Raw genomic sequence first — 22129 nt, 5'->3', positions numbered from 1 at the left:
GATTTGTGGGTAAGAAATGCATCCCATAATGGTTCTACATATTGTTGATTTTTCTCTGCCCCTTAAAACTTCACTAGCTTGTCCACTTTTGTTCTAACCTCTTTTTATATAAGAGACAGTAAGAGAAAAGGGCCACTTACATAATCTGTCTGACTCAAAACCATAATTCTCTTCTCCAAATTTCTTCACACTGCGAAGAATTACTGAGTCAGACATGGTAATTGCAATCTGCAGCCAATAGCCCTATAAAACAAAATAATCATTGCAATTATTTTTTTCTCTTCTTAAACAAAATAGCCAAATGAAAGAACAATTTGGTACAAGAAATAACCTTCACTAACAATCTAAATCTTCACTAAAAATCATATTTTTAATTGGTTAATAACTCCATGAAAGAGCCTAATTATTAGGAAAGATAAAGCCAAACCATTGATTATGGCTTTCTCTATCTGATGAATGGATAGTTGCTTTTTATTTATTTGTTCTTTCTGCTCGTTTTTCCTCCCTCCCTCCCTCCCTCCCTCCCTCCCTTTTCTTCCTTCTTTCTTTCTTTCTTTCTTTCATGAGTAAAAATAAAAACCACTGGCACTACACAACCAACAGGCGACATTCTTGGGTCACTGTACTGAACCAACTACACCTAAATACTGGTGGGTAGCCTTCAGTGCTTCTTTGTAAATGCAACTCCTAGATCGAGGATATGGTGAGTCTGGCATGGACCAGAGGAACAGCTACCCACTCATTTTACAAAACAAGTGTAAACTTGACATCAAAACAAACAAGAATGATATAAGAAAAATAGAATTATAATTGCTTTTGAAAATAGATTTAAAATTGTTAAATATGTTAAGTATAATTCAGCAGTTCATGAAAAAAATATAATGAACAATGTTGATTCCAGGAATGCAATGATTGTTCAATGTGAAAAAACTTGATCATTTTGATAGATGCAGAAAAAGTATTCAACAAAAATCAAATATCCATTACTGATTTGTAAAATACTATAAAACTAGAGAAATCATTATCTGCAACTCCAATGAATAGATTTTGGGTAATGATTGGCAATGAACACTAAACCCTTTAAATGAGATACTGGCAAAGATTAACAGTGCAAAGTATTGTGAAGATGTAGAGGGAAGACATTATGTTGATTCATTATCTCTCCTTAAGCTCCTCTTGGCTCTCACAACTTCTTGTACTTTCCTTGTTTTTGAAGACCTTGACAGTTTTGAGGAGTATTGAACCATTATTTTGCAGGCTGTCTCCTAAAGTGGGACTTATCTGATATTTTTCTCAGGATTAGATATGGGTTGTGTATTTTAGGGAGGAAAACCACAGAGGTAAAGTACCCTTCTCATGACATCATATCAAAGGTACTATCAATGTAATGGTACCATCAATGTGATTTTAAAAAATAAACTTTAAAGATAAATTCAACATTAAGAAATAGAGTGAGAAATATTATTTAATTAAATAGTTTATGAGGTCAGTAAAGATAAAAAAAAACTACATGAAGCAGATTCAAAATTCTTTTATTCAACAACAAAATTTGCTCAGTATTTTGAGAATATATTCTCAATGCAGAGAATGCAATGTTCACTGGTTATATCATTTTTGAAATTTTAACAAAAATTTGTTTTTCAGAAAGCAAAGAAATTCTTTGATAATGAGAAAATAAATCTTTAGAATATTTATAATACTGAGTCTCCTAATTTTAAAATAAGACTTTATTTTTTTTTTTCAACGTTTATTTATTTTTGGGACAGAGAGAGACAGAGCATGAACGGGGGAGGGGCAGAGAGAGAGACACAGAATCGGAAACAGGCTCCAGGCTCCGAGCCATCAGCCCAGAGCCTGACGCGGGGCTCGAACTCATGGACCGTGAGATCGTGACCTGGCTGAAATCGGACGCTTAACCTACTGCGCCACCCAGGCGCCCCTAAAATAAGACTTTAAAAAATCAGTCTTCAATTATTTTTTTCCTGGCTTAGCTCTTCATTTAAAAAGGTTTCTTTCCACTGGTGTGCAAATATTTGACAGCATTTAGACCCCAGTGGTGTAGTGTCTTGCCTGTGAACTTCAGAGTCTCACTGATCCTGTGGTCTCACTCTATGTTGTTGAAAACATTTTTTAACCTCTCTCCAGGCTCTGAATTCTCCATCATTCAAGTCAGTGATGGTGATGGTGATAAGATGTACCTTGCGGGACTAGTATGAAAATGATATGAAACTGAGTCTGTACATCAGCTGGTCCAAAGGGAGAAGACAGCTAAAGTTCCTTTTGGCCTTCAAGCCTAGAGACTCTCTCCCTTGCCCTACTTCCCACCCTCCCTCTGGGGTCACTTGTAGTAAAGCACCCTCTATTAAGGAAGAGAATGATGGCCAACCAACCTACTCTTTTCATTTTCCGTCTCTGTTCCTCCACCAATTCCGTACATTTGTTTTCATATTAGGTTTGTTTGCATTTTGCTTCTTTCTGAATGCAATGATTTTTGTGATCTCTAATTTACTATTAAAGAGTAATGTTTTCAAACACAAAAATTCACACGTACCATGGATTTCCTCCCTGTAGCATTGACCTGTAGCAGAAGACCACTGGGAACACAACTGTAGTTGAACAATCTGAATTTATTATTCATTGTAGTGAGGGAGAACACATGGTAGGGACTCAGTAAGAGGGTTTTAGGATGAACCTATCATAGGAAGTGGGCTTCAATTAGGTGATTTGGGAGAGGATTCAAGAAAGTAGGCATCAAAAAAAAAAAAAAAAAAAAAAAAGAAAGTAGGCATCTGCTCTAGATTGAATGTTGTCAGAAAGCCAGAGCAATTTCATGATTGGGTAAAGAAATAGTCACTTATATAGCAAGAGAGAGGGATGTTTGGTATTTTTGCACAATGACTTTATTTTTGCCTGTGCATGAGCAAAATTATAGACTGGCCTTGCTTTGTTTCATTTTTACCCTGGTTTCAGAGTGACTTTGTCTGAGATTGGTGGTATGGTTAATTTTATGTATCAATTTGAGGGGGCTAAGGGATGCCAGATAGCTGGCAAAGCATTATTTTTGGATATGTCATTGGTGGTGTTTCCAGAAGAGATTAGCATTTGAATCTGTAGATTACCCTCACCAGTGCAGATGGACATTATTCATTCAATCCTCTGAAGTCCTGAATAAAGCAAAGAGGCAGAGAAACTAAATAGACGTTTTTCTAAAAAAGACATACAAATGGTCAACAGGTACATGAAAAGATACTCAACATCACTCATCATCAGGAAAATGCAAATCAAAACCATAATGACATAGCACCTCACATCTGTTAGAATGGCTATCACAAGAAGACAAGAAAGAACAAGTGTTGGTGGTGATTTGGAGAAAAGGGAACCCATGTGCACTGTTGAGAGGAATGCAAACTGGTTTAGCCACTATGGAAATCAGTATGGAGGTTCCTTAAGAAATTAAAAATAACAACTATCAAATGATCCAGAAATCCCGTTTCTGAGTATATACACAAAGGGATTTAAAATAGGATATTGAAGAGATATCCACATTCTTGTGTTTATTGCAGCATTATTCACAATAGCCAAGATATAGAAATAACCTAAATGCCCATCAATGGATAAATGGGAAAAAAAGATGTAGTATATACATATATATGTATACACACACATACACAGCATATATAAAAAACTATGTATATATACATGTATACACAATGGAATATTATTTAACCATATGAAAGAAGGGAATTCTATCATTTGTGACAACATGGATGGACCTTGAGGGCATTATGTTCAATGAGATAAGCCAGACAGAGAAACACAAATATTGTATGACATTGCCTATATGTGGAATCTATAAAAGCTAAACATGTAGAAATAAAGAGTAGAATGGTGGTTACTAGAGGCTGAGAGGTGGAGGAATTGGGAAGATGTTTAAGGGTACAAGCTTGCAGCTGGAAGATGAGAAAGTTCTGGAGATCTAATGCACAACATAGTGATTATAGTTAACAATACTATATTGTATATTTCTGAATTGTTAAGAGGCTGTATCTTAAGTGTTCTCACCATAAAAAAGAAATGATAATTATGTGACATGATGGAGGTGTTCACTAAAGCTATGGTGGTAATCATATAGATGTATATAAATGTATCAAAGCAACCAGTTGTACACCTTCAACTTATGCAATGTTGTATGTCAAATACACCTGAGTAAAAAATTAGTCGATTTTTTTGAAGGCCAGTAAAGGAAGAATTAGCTCTTTTACTTTAGCTGGAACATCCATCCTTTCCTGTCCTTGCATACTAGAGCTGCTGCTTCTTGGGCCTTTGGTTGGTTTGCTCAGTCAGAAATGGAAGCTAGTTGCCTTATTTCTGCCCAGTTCAGGAGTGGCAGTGATGACTTTTGAAGGCCATTGTGTTGAAACAGTTTATTACTTGCATACACCCACAAAGACAATGGCATTTTTATAATGCTGTTTGGGAAAGTGCAATGAGATACCAAAATTACTAGAATGAGTAAACAAAAGCCTTGCTTGTGATATTTTCCAGGAAAGGCACTGTTTCCACAATGAGATGTTAGATGAATTGCCTCGTATCATTACAAATGTAGAATGAAACACTGGTATCATTAGACCATGTTTTCTCCTACTGGTTAGTTCCCTTTTTATTAGATAATGTCCTGGGAGGCATAACAGATAATGGAGAATATCTTGGCCAGTTTCTGGAACCCTAACAACACAGTGGGAATCTAGTTTTCAGTGATAAACAAGTTTGTTTCACAGGGTCACGAGAATGTGTCTTCCTCCTCACCTGGTACATTCCATGATTTAAGAAGGCTATGGTGTTTTGTCACATTCTCCCCACTAATATAAGCAGATGTAATATCATCTAATTCTACTCCCTCAGCTGTTACCTATAGCAGCACCTAAATTAGAAATTTGGTCTTGAGCTTCCTGAAGCATGTGAAGGGTTCTTGGGTGTAATATGATGCAGGAAGTTTTAATTAAGGTATCTTAACTTACAATAACAAATTTTTACTTTAACACAAAAGAACTCAGAATTAAAAATAAGGTACCATGCATGCTATTTCATTTTTACTCTGTATTTTCATAAAGTAAATTACTTTAATCTCCAAAAAAATCTCTTTGGAAACATTTTGAGAATTTTCAAGTCCTCCAGAAAGATGGTCTTCCAATAAACTTAGAAAATCTAGGAATTAAAAGTTGGAAATCAAGATTTCTAAGCACTGCCTGACAGACCTTGATTACCTAATTGTGAAAACCCCAAGAATTTTTAACTGTCCATGCCAACACCACTGTCCCTCTCTGCTAAATGGCATGTGGTCTATGTGCAGACAATCTGTGCTTCTGTATAACTATCCAAACTTGAAGTTTTCTTTTCTTTGATAAAATGTGTAATCTTATCAACACAGAGGACAGTCTCCTGACCTTTATTGGTAGATACATCACAGATATGTGTATGTTAGAACACTAACAATGGGGCACCTGGGTGGCTCAGTCGGGTGTCCGACTTTAGCTCAGGTCATGATCTCATGACTCGTGCATTCAAGCCCTACATCAGGCTCTGTGCTGACAGCACAGAGCCTGAAGCCTGCTTTGGATTCTGTGTCTCTCTTCTTCTCTCTCCCCCCTCCCCTGCCACTTGTGCTCTGTCTCTCTCTCTCTCTCAAAAATAAATAAAAACATTTTAAAAAATTAAAAACAAAAAAAGGAAAAAAAAGAACACTAGCAACAATATTCTGGAAGACACTGTTGGGGAGGAGAGAGAGGACACAGAGACCAACACCTGAATGAATTCCCTGAGAGAACCTAGGACATCGACAGACCTCAGAAAGAGGGATAAGTAAGCAGTGCCATGGAGGGCCTGAGGTTGTCAAAACTGGAGGAGATAGAATTCTATAGCCATGTCAGGAACAAATAAAAAAATCCAAAGAATACAAAATGTCAGTGCCCACCATGGGCCATTACACCAAGGTTGCTAAGTGTGACTTCAAGACACCAGTATGACTATTGATGCTGCAGGAGAACTGAATAAGAAGACAAAGAAGGAAAGAAAGAAAGAAAGAAAGAAAGAAAGAAAGAAAGAAAGAAAGAAAGAGAAAGAAAGAGAGAGAGAAGAAAGAAAGAAAGAGAAAGAAGAAAGAAAGAAAGAAAGAAAGAAAGAAAGAAAGAAAAAGAAAGAGAGAGAGAGAGAGAAAGAAAGAAAGAAAAAGAAAGAAAGAAAGAAAGAAAGAAAGAAAGAAAGAAAAAGAAAAGAAACGAAACAGGTCAGGGATGAGAATAGTTCTCCCAGAAGCTAGAATCCTTCCTGCCTGAAGATACAACTACAATAGGGACATTAGGCCCACTGCCTGTTTTTATAAATAAAGCTTTATTGGAACACAATAATGCCCATTAGTTTTCATTTTATCTTTGATTGTTCTTGTGTTACAATGGCAGAAGTGAGTATCTGTGACAGAGACTATACGCACATCTCCCCCACCTCCCAACCACCATCAGTGCCTAAAACATTTACTTTCTAGCCTTCTAGAAAAAATGTTTGCTGACTCCTGTATTATGAGGTCAGTTCAGGACAGCCTGATACCTGGGGAGAAATAATGAAGGACCTGATTTACCCACCTAAAAATCATATGCAGCACCAGACCTCCAACCTGCCCTGTTCTCATAAAACTTATAGTGGGGCAGGGAAGACAGGTGCCACATAAAAAATTACAAGCATGGGAGAGAAGAGGAAGCATGGGTGTCTCCTACACCATCAGGCAGAGGCCCTGCCCTTGTCCAGAGAGCTGAGGTGGGGTGGGGGGTATGAATTCAGCACATTTTTAGTATGGGACATAGGAGATGAAGACAAGTTACCCAAGGAAACAAGAGAGAGAAAAGCATTCTAGCGGGGAAGAGCACACAAAAAGGTCCAGACCCATGAGACAGCACATAGGTTCAAGATGGAAGAATATCCAGCCAGTGTGAGGAAAAGTGGATGGATGTCTCTGAAGGATGTGGCTGGTGGATTCCTCCAGGCCTCATCTTTAACATTGAGGATGTGGGACCTTATCCCAATGGCAATGGAACAAATATACACTTTTAGGCAAGATAGAGATATGATCATATTTATTCTTTTTGAAAAGGCCAACACTCTGATAAGGCTTGGAACTTGAGAGCCCACACCCAGAGGGACTAGGAAATCTATTTGGGATGAGCAGAAATTCCTCCAGGCCAAGCAGTGGGCGCCTTCATTTACCAGGGCAAGAACCATCTCACTCCTGGGCAGATAGGCCTCAGGTGACCAAAAGAAATAGACTTGTGGTGCCACACAGCCAAGCCACTGGTGCCCAGGCTCTTGTCACTTTAGGAGATGACTTCTCTACTCTATCAGTGTTCTAGTTTCCAATTGTCTCTGGAGAGATTTGTTCTGCTTTCCATTTCATTTTCTCCCAAATACTATTTTTGAAGCATGTTGATCTAGACTGAATTCAGAAGGAAGAGGCTGAGGTTTTTCCACATCCAGGTCAACACAGTGAGGAGGATCTAAATGCCCTAACAGCCATTGAGGAGCCGGAAGGATAGCGAGGGGTACGAGGCCAGGATCAGGAGTGGCCTACACCCCACCCCATGTCACATTGTGAATATTCTCCTTGGTTTTTCTTTTGCCAGGACTTCCCTTGTGTAAAAGCTTTCAAGATCGCCAGCACCACACACTGCCCTTCCCTGAGCTGCTTGGAGAGAAAAGTGGAATTTCTCTTGCTCCTCTTGACTCTGGAAGTCACTTCCTTGGCCACCAATTCAGATTTCTTAAAGCCCTTAAAATATCTGTCACTGCTGACATGTTGCAATGCAGGTAGAGCACTTTTGTTGTTATCAAACCCAGCAAACCTTGGGTTTTCTCCCAAGGATCATTAAAAGGAGGAAAGAAATAGGGGATCCTGGGTGGCTCAGTTGGTTAAGTGTCTGACTTTGGCTCAGGTCATGATCTAATGTTTCGTGAGTTTGAGCCCCACCTTGGGCTCTGGGCTGATAGCTCAGAGCCTGGAACCTGCTTCGGATTCTGTGTCTCCCTCTCTCTCTGCCCCTGCCCTACTCATTCTCTCTCTCTCTCAAAAATAAATAAACATTAAAAAAAGGAGGAGAGAAATATTAGTTTATGCTAAGGAGAAAGACAAATAGAAAACCACTGCTTGGCAGATAAGCAGGTTGTGGCATGATGGTGTGTGTCAACAACATGGAAGACATCTCCAGAGACAGGATAAAAATGAGGCCCCTTTAGCCCCAAGGGCCACAGCTGATGAACATGGGAAAGAAATTAAATGGAGGACTAAAGAATTGCTCTAGAAGAAGAGAGAGTTTAATTTCAAAGTTACTCCCAGTCTGTCTTGGTTTCTATGTGCATAGTTCTCCCATCTGCACAAAGCAACACACAACTCTAACACTCAATTCTTGCAATAGAACTCAGGCATTTTGTTTTGTTTTGTTTTGTTTTTAGTAATTTCAGTGTCTTTTAAAACCACGGACTGGGCAATTTTTTTTTTTCCTACACTACTTCATAATCTATTTCAAGCATTCATCAGTAAATATTTGTCACCATTACTCTTAGTAGGAAGACACACAAATTATTCAAGGGGCTTACAATCAAGTGGGGGAAAGGGCATGTGAACGGTAACTCCCAGGTAGGGAAATGCAGCCTCCAGAGATAATTACAGAGTGTTACAGGGCACAGGAGGAGGGTAGCCAAGTCTGGAGTGGTGGGGTAGAGGTGTGGGGGTGAGGTGGGGGTTGTGGCTGCACACAGAAAGAAACTTTATTAAACAAGAGCCTGTAAATAAGCTAATACTTTAAAAACTTAGTAATAACCACTATTAGAGTTTTTTGTACAGTCATTATAATTTGTCTCTAATATATCTAGTTAACTATTCTTCCCTCAAAACATTTGGAATTACCACACCTTATTCCCAGTCTTCAACATGAATAATATTTGATTGATGTGTTCAAATCATCCACAACATGTGAGTTCTACTGGCTAGAGAAACCTAAAAATGGAAATTAGTTTCTAGAAATCAATGTTTCCCCCTCTAGCCATACATCCAGAGCTCATATTTTTTAGTATCTAAATTATTGAAAACTGGGAGAATGAGGGATATAAGCATGGTGTTGGAGAAAAGATGAAGTTGGCATAGTTCTGTATTAAAACAGCACCAGCTTTCCAGATGGGATTTGGGGTTATCAGTGCAAATAGAATTGCACTTTCATAAACCCAAGACAAAAAAGCTCACTAGCATTTTTACTTTGGGCACATTATTCAATCCATTCATCCATTTGCACCACACACACTCTCTCTCTCTCTCTCTCTCTCTCTCTCTCTCAAAACAATTGATGCATAGAGTAACATTGCTATAAATGAGACAGCAACCAAGAGTCACCCATATTGTATAATATATTATTAAATTGCTAATATATTCTGCAAGTTCTTATCCAAGCATTATGGTACTGTTTATTGCATGACAAGAGGATAGCCTTTAGTGAATCAGAAACACAATACCCCACAAAGTAAAACTTGGAGGAAATGGACTTGCAGAACATGGTCCTCAAATGCTGTAAAGAATAGAAGTCACTTACCTGTGAGCGAGGACTTGAGGAAGCCAGAAAAACAACAGACTCTACCGTGGAGAGTCAAAGGTTTTACAACCTTTTCCAACTTCAGTTTTCATCATTGCTAAACACTGAACAGAATTCAAGCTTTTTCTAAAACATTATCTATTTGCTGATGGGTCAATGCCCTGAAGGCCAGTCTAAGCACAGTTCAGTGACATCTGAGGAAAGGTTGAATACACTCAAAACAATAACCCCAAACACACAGTGGGCTTAGGAAGCCAGCTGAGGGCTTCAACAGGCTTTGGAAGGTGTGGATTCCCTTGAAAGGAGGCGCAAGACACTGGTACCCCGTCCCCCCACACCCTGCAAGAGCGTTGTGATTCTGGCTACATCATTTCTTCTCATAAGCCCTTGGTCTTAAGAAATTACTTTAAAACATAACCAGACCAAAACCAAAAAAAAAAAAAAAAAAAAAAACAACTTTAAACTTTTCCCCTCAATTTGAAAGATTACTCTTGGAAAGTCCTTATGTTGCAGGCCCCTGATATTCCTGACCCAGCCCCAGAATTGCGTGGAGATAGATGACTTGAAAGAACACGTGAAATAGCCTTTTTGCTCAAAACTCTGAGGGCTCACATGACCCTTGCACCCTGGCCTCAACAGTCAACAACCTCAGGCTCTACCCACCAGATAAATGATTTTTTTAAAGGTTTAAACTAACAGAAATCCAAGTCAAATAAACATATGTGGCTTCTCCAGCGGCTTTGTGCTGTCCGTACCTGTTCCTCTCCCTTCTTGTTAATTCCAACATTTTTCTCAAATGCTCTTATTTTTTCTCTCTCTCCCTGACTGAGTTAACCGTTTCCTAAGAGCACCTCACTGTGGCCTCCAGTGATGAGTAATAATAGCCAATGCTGGTCAAGCCTTTGTTGGGTACCTGGCTCAGTTGAAGAGTCTATTTTGTACCTCCTTATTTGGATTCCTCAAAAACCATAGGAGTTAGGTGCTATCATCATTACCTCCATTTTATAGTTAAGAGAAATGAAGCACAGAGAGGTTAAATAACCCACCCAAAGTCTACAACCAATAGGTCTAGAGTCTATGCTCTATACCACTCTATGCTGACCTTCCAGCCCAGGCTCTGAAATGCAGGTGATGGGCCAGTGCTTCCCAGTTTGAAGAAAATAAGATCAAATCAATGATAAGATCAAATTTTCTTAATTTAAAGTTTTTCTGCCATAAACTCTTTAAAAATTCAGTATCTTCTATTTGTCTCTACTGAAACCTGCATATACAATGGTTTATGATTTAGCTCCAAATTTTGTATGTTATTATATGTATATGTTAAAATTTCAATATATCAAGGGCAGCAAACACAAGAAAGGTTTCTAAGATATTCCCTCCATCTGAACTGGTTTGACAAGTCCTGGGACAAGTTGACCTCCGAGTCAATGCAAATGTAATATTGGGTTTGGCACCAGTTATGACCTAGGAAAAAGAAATTTGTTCTACACAAACCCAAAAAGACAGCACAGCTGTGAGATTGTAGGTTTGGCTGGGAGAAGATTCTCAGTAGAATTTTGTGAACTTTGTTCTGGTAAAATTGTTGATGACACCCACAGGGTGAAAATGAGCTTCTCATTGGTCCTAGTGTCCTAAGTTTTTTCTTTGTTTGGCACGTAGATGTGAAGAGAGATAATAAAAATAGAGTGTTAGAGTTGTAAACAATATTGCAGATGTTCTGTTCAACCACCTCATCCTGTAGATGCAAAAACTGAGGATGGAACAACAACCTGTTCTGAACCCCTTCGAGGTTTAGTAACATCTTCCTCCGTTCCTTCAACTCTGGCTCCCTGACCAGCTAGGGCAGGATGAATACCAAGTTAATCATTCCTATTTTGTTTTAGCAGTAGGTGAGTTTTCTTCTTCTTTTTTTTTTTTTTTTAATTTTTTTTTCAACGTTTTTTATTTATTTTTGGGACAGAGAGAGACAGAGCATGAACGGGGGAGGGGCAGAGAGAGAGGGAGACACAGAATCGAAAACAGGCTCCAGGCTCCGAGTCGTCAGCCCAGAGCCCAACGCGGGCTCGAACTCACGGACCGCGAGATCGTGACCTGGCTGAAGTCGGACGCTCAACCGACTGCGCCACCCAGGCGCCCCAGTAGGTGAGTTTTCTTTATGGTTTATGGTTTAAAAACAGGTAGGGCTGTGGTCCCTGCTGTCCTCCAGTTAAAGCCTCAACTGAAGCACTTTTTGAGTGCTTACTACGTGCCAAATACTCTTCTAACCTCTGGGATACAAGAATGAGCAAAACAGTTGAGAATTCCTGCCCTCAAGAATCCTATATTCAGGTGTGGGGGAAAGGAGAGGTAGATAGTAAACAATAAGCGCAACATACATGCAGATGGTGATAAATGCTATGGAAAAGAATATGATGGGGGTATGTGTATGTGTGTTTGTGAGGTGAGCAGGTGTGTTGCCATTTTAAAGCAGGTGGTTGAAGAAGGTAACATTTGAAGAATAACCTGAGGTGAGGGAGCAAGTACATGAATTTCTAGGGGAACAGTAAGTGCAAAAGCCCTGGGAGAACTATTTAAAGAGCCCAAATGTCCATTGACTGATAAATGAATAAAGAAGATGATGTGATATCTATCTATCTATCTATCCATCTATCTACATCTACAAGTAGATGATATAGATGGATAGAAAGATAGATCTGTATATCCAATGGAATATTATTCAGCGATCATGAAGAATGAAATCTTGCCATTTGCAACAACGTGGGTGGAACTAGAGTGTATTATGCTAAGTGAAATAAGTCAGAGAAAGACAAATACCATCTGATTTCACCCATATGTGGAATTTAAGAAACAAATCAGATGAACATTGGGGAAGGGAAGCAAAAAATAAGATAAAAACAGAGAGGGAGACAAACCATAAGAGGCCCTTAAATACAGAGAACAAACTGAGGGATGGCTGGCGGGGTGTTGGGTGAGGGGATGGGCTAAGTGGGTGATGGACATTAAGGAGGGCACTGGGTGTTATATGTAAGTGATGACTCACTAAATTCTATTCCTGAAATCACTATTACACTATACAGTAACTAAATTAGATTTAAAAAAAAAAAAAGAGAGAGAGAGAGAGATGGACTTTGGAATCACAATGATTTGAATTCACTTCCCAGCTATGTGACTTTGGGCAGGTTACTTAAACTCCACTAGCCTCAGTTTCTTCATCTGTAAAATGGAAGTAGTAATACCATCTTTACAGGGTGATGAATCTACCAGCAATTACCTGTGCCATAAATCCTGGGAAAATAGGCTGCCTGTGGGAAAGAAAATGTTTTGGATATGAGGGCAGGGGAATGACTCCTCTGGCAGCACGAGTGTCAGAAAACAGTTGATCTGACCCGTGAGGGATTATGCCCTAAAATGAGTAAAGTTTAGTTTGAGTCTGAGATTTCAGTCTATCTGGATGGCATGTGGATATTCACCCCAGATCCAACATGCCCCAAGCTAATGATTAGGTATCCTCCTTAATCATACTGCACCATGAGTCTGGCTGACTCTGCCCTAAAAAATACATGCTTGAATATATATTTTTTAATGTTTATTTATTTGGCAGCACGAGTGTCAGAAAACAGTTGATCTGACCCGTGAGGGATTATGCCCTAAAATGAGTAAAGTTTAGTTTGAGTCTGAGATTTCAGTCTATCTGGATGGCATGTGGATATTCACCCCAGATCCAACATGCCCCAAGCTAATGATTAGGTATCCTCCTTAATCATACTGCACCATGAGTCTGGCTGACTCTGCCCTGAAAAATACATGCTTGAATATATATTTTTTAATGTTTATTTATTTTTGAGAGACAGAGAGACAGAGAGAGAGAGAGAGTGAGCAAGTAGGGGAGACACAGAGAGAGAGTGAGCAAGTGGGGGAGGGGCAGAGAGAGAGGGAGACACAGAATCTGAAGCAGGTGTCAGGCTCCGAGCTCTCAGCACAGAGCCTGACATGGGGCTCAAAGCCGCAAACTGTGAGATCATGACATGAGCCAAAGTCAGACACTCAACCAACTGAGCTAGCCAGGCACTCCATGCTTTAATATTTTTTTTAAGTGAACTTTCTCAATCTCATTCTGCCTAGTCAAAGATGCCCATGATTGATACCTGTAATAAGATAAATTAATAGTCCATATTTTCCTTTCCCAATAAGTCAATGATATCCAAAAAATTGACTGTACATTTGTGCAAGGATGATCTGATATTAGTGCAATAGAACACTGTGAACAATAACCTCTGCATTTTTCTGTTCCCCTTTCCTTATCCTGTGACTCTTCTCCAGGCAGGCAGTTAGGTGAGTTTTGTATATTTTGCATCTACCAAAATCAGTATATTCTTCATTTCGTTTTGTAGACACATAAAAAAGACGAAAAAGACGAAAAGAAGAAAAAACATGAAAATGTAAACGTGATTATCTGTAAGTTATAAGAACGTGAGTATGCAGGCAGAATACCATGGAAGTTTTTTGTGTGTCTTACATCCATGAAATACAGCCAGACCAACACTAAACCATCCTACACACCTAGAAAACTGATTGGAGGATTAACACAACAATCTGCACAATCTGAACCACAGAATTCAGCAGGTACACAGCATGGAGAGGTGAACTGGGGGAGAGAGAAGCTTCATAGGACAGAGAACTACTTTTGCATGTAGAGAGAGGACAGAGATGGGGGAATACAGAATACAGGAAAAGCACCCCCCCCCAAAAGCAGCTGGAGAGAAAGTGGAAAAGTGGAAACAGCCACAGGGACTGAACTAAAAAGGCAGAAAGGAGAAAGGAGAGGGTTTAAATTCCATTAAGACTATAAACAGGGGGAGCACAGAGTCTGCAACTCCGCGGCTCAATACCTGGCGGTGCTCTGGTGGGAAGGGCGAATACTCAGGAGCAGAGTGGAGTCCAGGGTTCTTCAGGCCACACAGGGAGAGGCTGTTCCCCTGCTGGGAGGACACCTGGTAGAGGCTGTGTGGGTCCCCCAAAGGCAGGGCCCCAGTGGATCCTGGAGAACAACCACATTCTCTGGTGCTAGAACAAGATCATTAAGGGTGAAGCCTGGTGCCAGATGTGTGTTGTGATTTACTATAATCCCTGAAATGCTGCTGCTACACTATCTTGTGAACTTTTTCTGTGGTGGGTTGGCAAGTGGCCACAGTCTCTGGGCATTGGCAGCAGCACAGTCCCACAAACGTTCCTGGGTGTGGCCGGCACCCGGCCATTGCTCAGTGAGACCCTCCACAGAGGGGTGGAGCAGGTCAAAGCCGCAGTCCCTCAGAAGTAAGGGGTTTGGAAAAACAGTCCCATCTGAGATAAAACTCAGGAGGGAAGTGCTGCCTGGGGCTTGGTCACGGACAGTGTAAAAGTGGGTAGTGGACGGAAGCCAAAGACAAAGGACCGTGCCTAATTGTTGATCAGGGAGAACAGAGTTCCAATACTAGAGACTGGGTAGCTGAGTGACACCAGTTTCAACGCTCCCGAGCATGCGTATAGGCACCTACAAGCGCCACAACAATCCACCCCAGTAAGATAAGCAGCGCCATCTAATGGATAATGGAGCCATTACACTGAGCCTTGCCCAACTGGGCCAACCTAGCTCTTCAGGAACACAAGTCTCTATGCCTGCTTAGTTTATGGACTATAAAGCACTTCACAGTTTGACTTCTAGGGAAAAATGAAGTAATTTCAGTCGTATTTCACTCTGTTCACTGGTCCTCTATTCAATTTTCTTTCTTTTTTTTTCTTTTTTCTTTTTTCTCTTACTAGTTTCTTTTCTTTTTCTTGAATACAGAAAGAGAAAAAATTCATTTTTATTTTCAATTTTTATTAAAAATACTTTTCTTTAATTTTTTTACTATATTTTTTACTTTTGTGTAAATTTTTTCAAATTCTATTTCACTTCCATCATTTCACTTTAGTCTACTTCAGTCTATTCATTTTTTCAAATTTTCAAACAATTTCCTTTTTTTCTTTCCCCTTTTTTCTCTAATATATCAAGCCCCTTTCAACACCCAGATCAAAACACACCTAGGACCTAGCATCATTTATTTGATTTTGTGTGTGTGTGTGTTTAATATTTTAATTTTTTTAATTTTAATTTTTTTACCTCATTAATTCCTTTTCTGCCTTCAAAATGATGAAACGAAGGAATTCACCCCAAAAGAAAGAGCAGGAAGAAAGGACATCCAGGGACCTAACCAACACAGATACAAGAAAGATGTCTGAACCAGAATTTAGGATCACAATAATAAGAATACTAGATGGAGTTGAAAATAGATTAGAATCCCTTTCTGCAGACATAAAAGAAGTAAAAGCTAGTTCGGATGAAATAGAAAATGCTACAACTGAGCTGCAACCTCAGATGGATGCCACAGCAGCAAGGATGAGGCAGAACAGAGAATCAGTGATATAGAGGACAAACTTATGGAGAATAATGAAGCAGAAAAAAAGAGGGAGATTAAGGCAAAAGAGCACGATTTAAAAATTAGAGAAATCAGTGATTCATTAAAAAAGGAACAACATCAGAATCATAGGGGTCCAGATGAAGAAGAGAGATAAATAGGGGTAGAAGGGTTATGAGAGCAAATCTTAGCGGAAAACTTTCCTAACGTGGGGAAAGACACAGACATCAAAATCCAGAAAGCATAGAGGACTCCCATTAGATTCAACAAAAACTGACCATCAACAAAGCATATCATAGTCAAATTCAGAAATTTTCAAGAGAATCATGAAAGCAGCAAGGGAAAAAATTCTTAACCTACAGGGGAAGATAGATCAGGTTTGCAGCAGACCTATCCACAGAAACTTGGCAGGCCAGAAAGGAGTGGCAGGATATGTTCAATGTGCTGAATCAGAAAAATATGCAGCCAAGAATTCTTTATCCAGCAAGGCTGTCATTCAAAATAGAGAGGTAAAAAGTTTCCCAGACAAACAAAAATTAAAGGAGTTTGTGAGCACTAAACCAGCCCTGCAAAAATTTCAAGGGGGACTCTCTGAGGGGAGAAAAGATGGATAAATAAATAAATAAATAAACAAACAAACAAAGACCAAAAGCAAACAAGACTGGAAAGGACCAGAGAACCCCACCAGAAACTCCAACTCTACAAGCAACAGAATAGCAGTACATTCATATCTTTCAGTACTCACTCTAAACATCAATGGACTCAATGCTCCAATCAAAAGACATAAGGTAACAGAATGGATAAGAAAACAAGATCCATCTATATGCTATTTACAAGAGACCCACTTTAGACCTAAAAACATCTTCAGATTGAAAGTAAGGTGATGCAGAACCATCTATCATGCTAATGGTCAACAAAAGAAAGCCAGAGTAGCCATACTTATATCAGACAATCTAGACTTTAAAATAAAGGCTGTATCAAGATATGAAGAAGGGCATTATATCATAATTAAGGGGTCTATCTACCAAGAAGACCTAACAATTTTAATAATTTATGCACCAAATGTGGCAACACCCAAATATATAAATCAATTAATCACAAACATAAAGAAACTCATTGATAGTAATACCAGAATAGTAGGAGGCTTCAACACCCCACTCACAGCAATGGACAGATCATCTAATCAAAAAATCAACAAGGAAACAATGGCTTTGAATGACACACTGGACCAGATGGACTTAACAGATATATTCAGAACATTTCGTCCTCAAGCAGCGGAATATACATTCTTCTCCAGTGCGCATGGAATGTTCTCCAGAATAGACCACATACTGGGACACAAATCAGCCCTCAACAAGTACAAAAAGATCGAGATCATACTGTGCATATTTTCAGACCACAACGCTATGAAACTTGAAATCAACCACAAGAAAAAAAATTGGAAATGTAACAAATATTTGGAGACTAAAGAACATCCTATGAAAGAATGAATGGGCTAACCAAGAAGTTAAAGAGAAAATTTAAAAAGTTCATGGAAGCCAATGAAAATGATAACACCACAACCCAAAACCTCTGGGACACAGGAAAGGCGGTCATAAGAGGAAAGTATATAGCAATCCAGGCCTTCCTAAAGAAGAAAGGAAGATCTCAGATACACAACCTAAACTTATGCCTTAAAGAACTGGAAAAAGAACAGCAAATAAACCCAAAAGCAGCAGAAGACAGGAAATAATAAAGATTAGAGCAGAAATTAATGCTATCGAAACCAAAAAAACAGTAGAACAGATCAATGAAACCAGAAGCTGGTTCTTTGAAAGAATTACCAAAATTGATAAACCACTAGCCAGTTTGATCAAAAAGAAGAAGGAAAGGACCCAAATAAATAAAATCAAGGATGAAAGAGGAGAGATCACAATCAACACAGCAGAAATAAAAACAATAATAAGAGAATATTATGAGCAAGTACATGACAATAAAATGGGCAATCTGGAAGAAATGGACAAATTCCTAGAAACATATACACTACCAAAACTGAAACAGGAAGAAATAGAAAATGTGAACAGACCCATAACCAGTAAAGAAATAGAATTGGTAATCAAAAATCTCCCAAAAAAATCAAGAGTCCAGGGGCAGATGGCTTTCCAGGGGAATTCTACCAAACATTTAAGGAAGAGTTAACACCTATTCTCTTGAAGCTGTTCCAAAAAGTAGAAATGGAAGGAAAACTTCCAAACTGTTTCTATGAAGCCAGCATTACCTTGATTCCAAAACCAGACAGAGACCCCACTAAAAAGGAGAACTATACACCAACTTCCCTGATGAACATGGAGGCAAAAATCCTCAACAAGATATTAGCCAACCAGATCCAACAATACATTAAAAAAATTACTCACCATGACCAAGTGGGATTTATACCTGGGATGCAGGGCTGGTTCAATATCCTCAAAACAATCAATGTGATTCATCACATCAATAAAAGAAAGGACAAGAACCATATGATCCTCTCAATAGATGCAGAGAAAGCATTTGACAAAATACAGCATCCTTTCTTGATAAAAACCCTCAAGAAAGTAGGGATAGAAGGAGCATACCTCAAGATCATAAAAGCTGTATACAAAAGACCCAATGCTAATATCATCCTCAATGGGTAAAAACTGAGAGCTTTCCCCCTAAGGTCAGGAACAAGACAGGGATGTCCACTTTCACCACTGTTATTCAACATAGTATTAGAAGTCTTAGTCTCTTCAATCAGACAACACAAAGAAATAAAAGGCATCCAAATCGGCCAGGAGGAGATCAAACTTTCACTCTTCGCAGATGACATGATACTCTATATGGAAAACCCAAAATATTCCACCAAAAAAACTGCTAGAATTGATTCATGAATTCAGCAAAATTGCAGGATATAAAATCAATGCACAGAAATCGATTGCATTCCTATACACCAACAATGAAGAGACAGAAAGAAAAATCAAGGAATGGATCCCATTTACAGTTGCACCAAAAACCATAAAATATCTAGGAATAAATCTAACCAAAGAGGTGAAAAATCTATACACTGAAAACTACAGAAAGCTTATGAAAGAAATTGAAGAAGACACAAAAAAAATGGAGAAAGATTCCATGCTCCTGGATAGGAAGAACAAATATTGTGAAATGTCAATACTACCCAAAGCAATCTACATATTCAATGCAATCCCTATCAAAGTAACACCAGCATTCTTCACAGAGCTAAGACAAATCATCCCAAAATATGTATGGAGCCATAAAAGACCCCGAATAGCCAAAGCAATCTTGAAAAAGAAAACCAAAGTTGGAGGCATCACAATCCCGGACTTCAAGCTATACTGCAAAGCTGTAATCATCAAGACAATATGGTACTGGCCCAAAAACACTCAGATCAATGGAACAGAATAGAGAACCCAGAAATGGACCTACAAACATATGGCCAACTAATCTTTGACAAAGCAGGAAAGAATACCCAATGGAATAAAGACAGTCTCTTCAGCAAGTGATGCTGGGAAAACTGGACAGCGACATGTGGAAGAATGAATGTGGACCACTTTCTTACATCATACACAAAAATAAACTCAAAATCATGAAAGACCTAAATGTAAGATAGGAAGCCATTAAAATCCTTGAGGAGAAAGCAGGCAAAAACCTTTTTGATCTTGCCCGCAGCAACTTCTTACTCAACACGTCTCCAGAGGCAAGGGAAACAAAAGCAAAAATGAACTACTGGGACCTCATCAAAATAAAAAGCTTCTGCACAGTGAAGGAAACAATCAGCAAAACTAAAAGGCAACTGACAGAATGGGAGAAGATATTTGCAAATGACATATCAGATAAAGGGTTAGTATCCAAAAGCTATAAAGCACTTACCAAACTCAACACCCAAAAAACAAATAATCCAGTGAAGAAATGGACAAAAGACATGAATAGACACTTCTCCAAAGAAGACATCCAGATGGCCAACCGACACATGAAAAAATGCTCAACATCACTTATCATCAGGGAAATACAAATCACAACCATAATGAGATACCACCTCACACCTGTCAGAATGGCTAACATTAACAACTCAGGCAACAACAGATGTTGGCGAGGATGTGGAGAAAGAGGATCTCTTTTGCATTGATGGTGGGAATGCAAGCTGGTGCAGCCACTCTGGAAAACAGTTTGGAGGTTCCTCAAAAAATTAAAATTAGAACTACCCTATGACCCAGCAATTGCACTACTAGGGATATATCCAAGGGATACAAAGAGACCCTGCACTCCCTGTTTCAAAGAGACCCTGCACCCCCATGTTTATAGCAGTACTATCAACAATAGCCAAAGTATGGAAAGGGCCCAAATGTCCATCAATGGATAAATGGATAAAGAAGATGTGGTATATATATACAATGGAGTATTACTCGGCAATCAAAAAGAATGAAATCTTGCCATTTGCAACTACATGGATGGAACTGAAGGGTATTATGCTAAGTGAAATTAGTCAGAGAAAGATAAAAATCATATGACTTCACTCATATGAGAACTTTAAGAGACAAGACAGATGAACATAAGGGAAGGGAAACAAAAATAATATAGTAACAGGGAGGGGGGCAAAACATAAGAGGCTCCTAGTTATGGAGAACAAACAGAGGGTTACTGAAAGGGTTGTGGGAGCTGGAGTGGGCTAAATGGGTAAGGGGCATTAAGAAATCTACTCCTGAAATCATTATTGCACTATATGCTGACTAATATGGATGTAAATTAAAAAAATGAAATTAAAAAAAATAAAAAATAAACATTCAAGACTAGGATGCAATAAGAAAAAAGAATGTGAGTATGCATGAGTTTTATCTTTTTGGTGCTTTTCTTCATCTTCTCAATTGTATACAATAAAAGCAAACTACTTTTTCATATATAATTTATTAAATGAAAAGAATAAAGTATATGACAAAAATTAATGCCTATAAAGATGCTTAATAAAATTTATACAATAAAATAAACAATCTTTTAAATATATCTATAGGTCTTGTTGGGTTTTTTTCAAGTTTTTATCTAAATTCTAGTTAACATGTATGGTAAAATTGGTGTCAGATATAGAATTTAGTGACTCATCACTTATATAATAACACCCCGTGCTCATGACAAGGGCCCTCCTTAATGCCCATCACCTATTTAGCCCATTCCCTCACCTCCCTCCATCAACCCTCAGTTTGTTCTCTATAGTTAAGAGCCTCTTATGGTTTGCTTCCCCCTCTCTTTTTCTCCCTTCCCCTATGTTCATCTGTTTTGTTTCTTAAGTTCCACCTGTGAGCGAAATCATATGGTATTTGTATTTTTCTGAATGATTTATTTCACTTAGCATAATACACTCTAGCTCTACCTACATCATTGCAAATGGCAAGATTTCATTCTTTTTGATGGCTTGTGTGTGTAGATAGATAGATAGATAGATTAGATAGATAGATGTACGTATACATATATATATCTACTTGTATATATATAGAGAGAGAGATGTATATCACATCATCTTCTCTATCCATTCATCAGTCAATGGACATTTGGGCTCTTTCCATAGTTGACTATTGTTGATAATGTATCTACAGGTTTTGAATGTTCTCCAAACGCTAGCTGTGGTTCAGTTAGTGCTTTTCTTCCAGGAGGCTCTAGTTTGTGCAAAAACTATGGAACCCTCATTTGGACATGACAAGGAATATTACTATGGATTTGAAGTCTGTCTGCATTGCAATCCGGGTCCATCCAAATGCAGACAAGCCCTGAAGCTGCTACTCAGTAGTATGGCCCAGTAGCCTAAACCTAGAGGTAGCTTCATCCTACTCCAGACCTGTGCCTCTGGGCCCACTTCTCCCAAAAGCTGGCTCTAATCTGAACAGTCTTTGAGATCCCCTTTGGGTCCTTGTACAGTCTGCCCCAACCCTATGTCACATCCGGCTTTGGCTCCTGGGACTCCTCCTCACCCCACTCGGTTGGCCATTAGAGTAAAACATTTGGCTCATAAAACACTTCTTGATGGTCTTCATGCTTCTTTTAAGATGGTTGTGGAGACAAAAGTTAAAAATA

General features: G+C 38.8%; 1 protein-coding gene across 2 annotated transcripts in view; it reads right to left on the bottom strand.

The window, feature by feature from the left end:
- Positions 1-9677, bottom strand: part of ABCB11 (ATP binding cassette subfamily B member 11) — a 90207-nt gene extending 80530 nt beyond the window's left edge. The window contains exons 1-2 of one of the 2 annotated variants that reach the window (XM_047085394.1): positions 9624-9677; positions 141-243 (exon numbers count right to left, since the gene is read on the bottom strand). In XM_047085394.1, coding sequence (XP_046941350.1) covers positions 141-216 — 76 coding nt within the window. In that variant the 5' untranslated portion in view covers positions 217-243; positions 9624-9677. Of the gene's footprint in view, positions 1-140; positions 244-9623 lie in introns of those variants that run through there. The other variant, XM_047085395.1, reaches the window with a different exon arrangement.
- Between the last annotated feature and the right edge of the window lie 12452 nt (positions 9678-22129).

This window comes from Lynx rufus, unplaced genomic scaffold (assembly GCF_022079265.1).
Source record: "Lynx rufus isolate CCGP_SWC_20201006 ecotype Redwood Valley unplaced genomic scaffold, mLynRuf1.p SCAF_2, whole genome shotgun sequence".
NCBI classification, from domain to species: domain Eukaryota; kingdom Metazoa; phylum Chordata; class Mammalia; order Carnivora; family Felidae; genus Lynx; species Lynx rufus.
The sequence above is the reverse complement of the archived record's forward strand: the minus strand, read 5'-3'. Positions and strand labels throughout refer to the sequence as shown.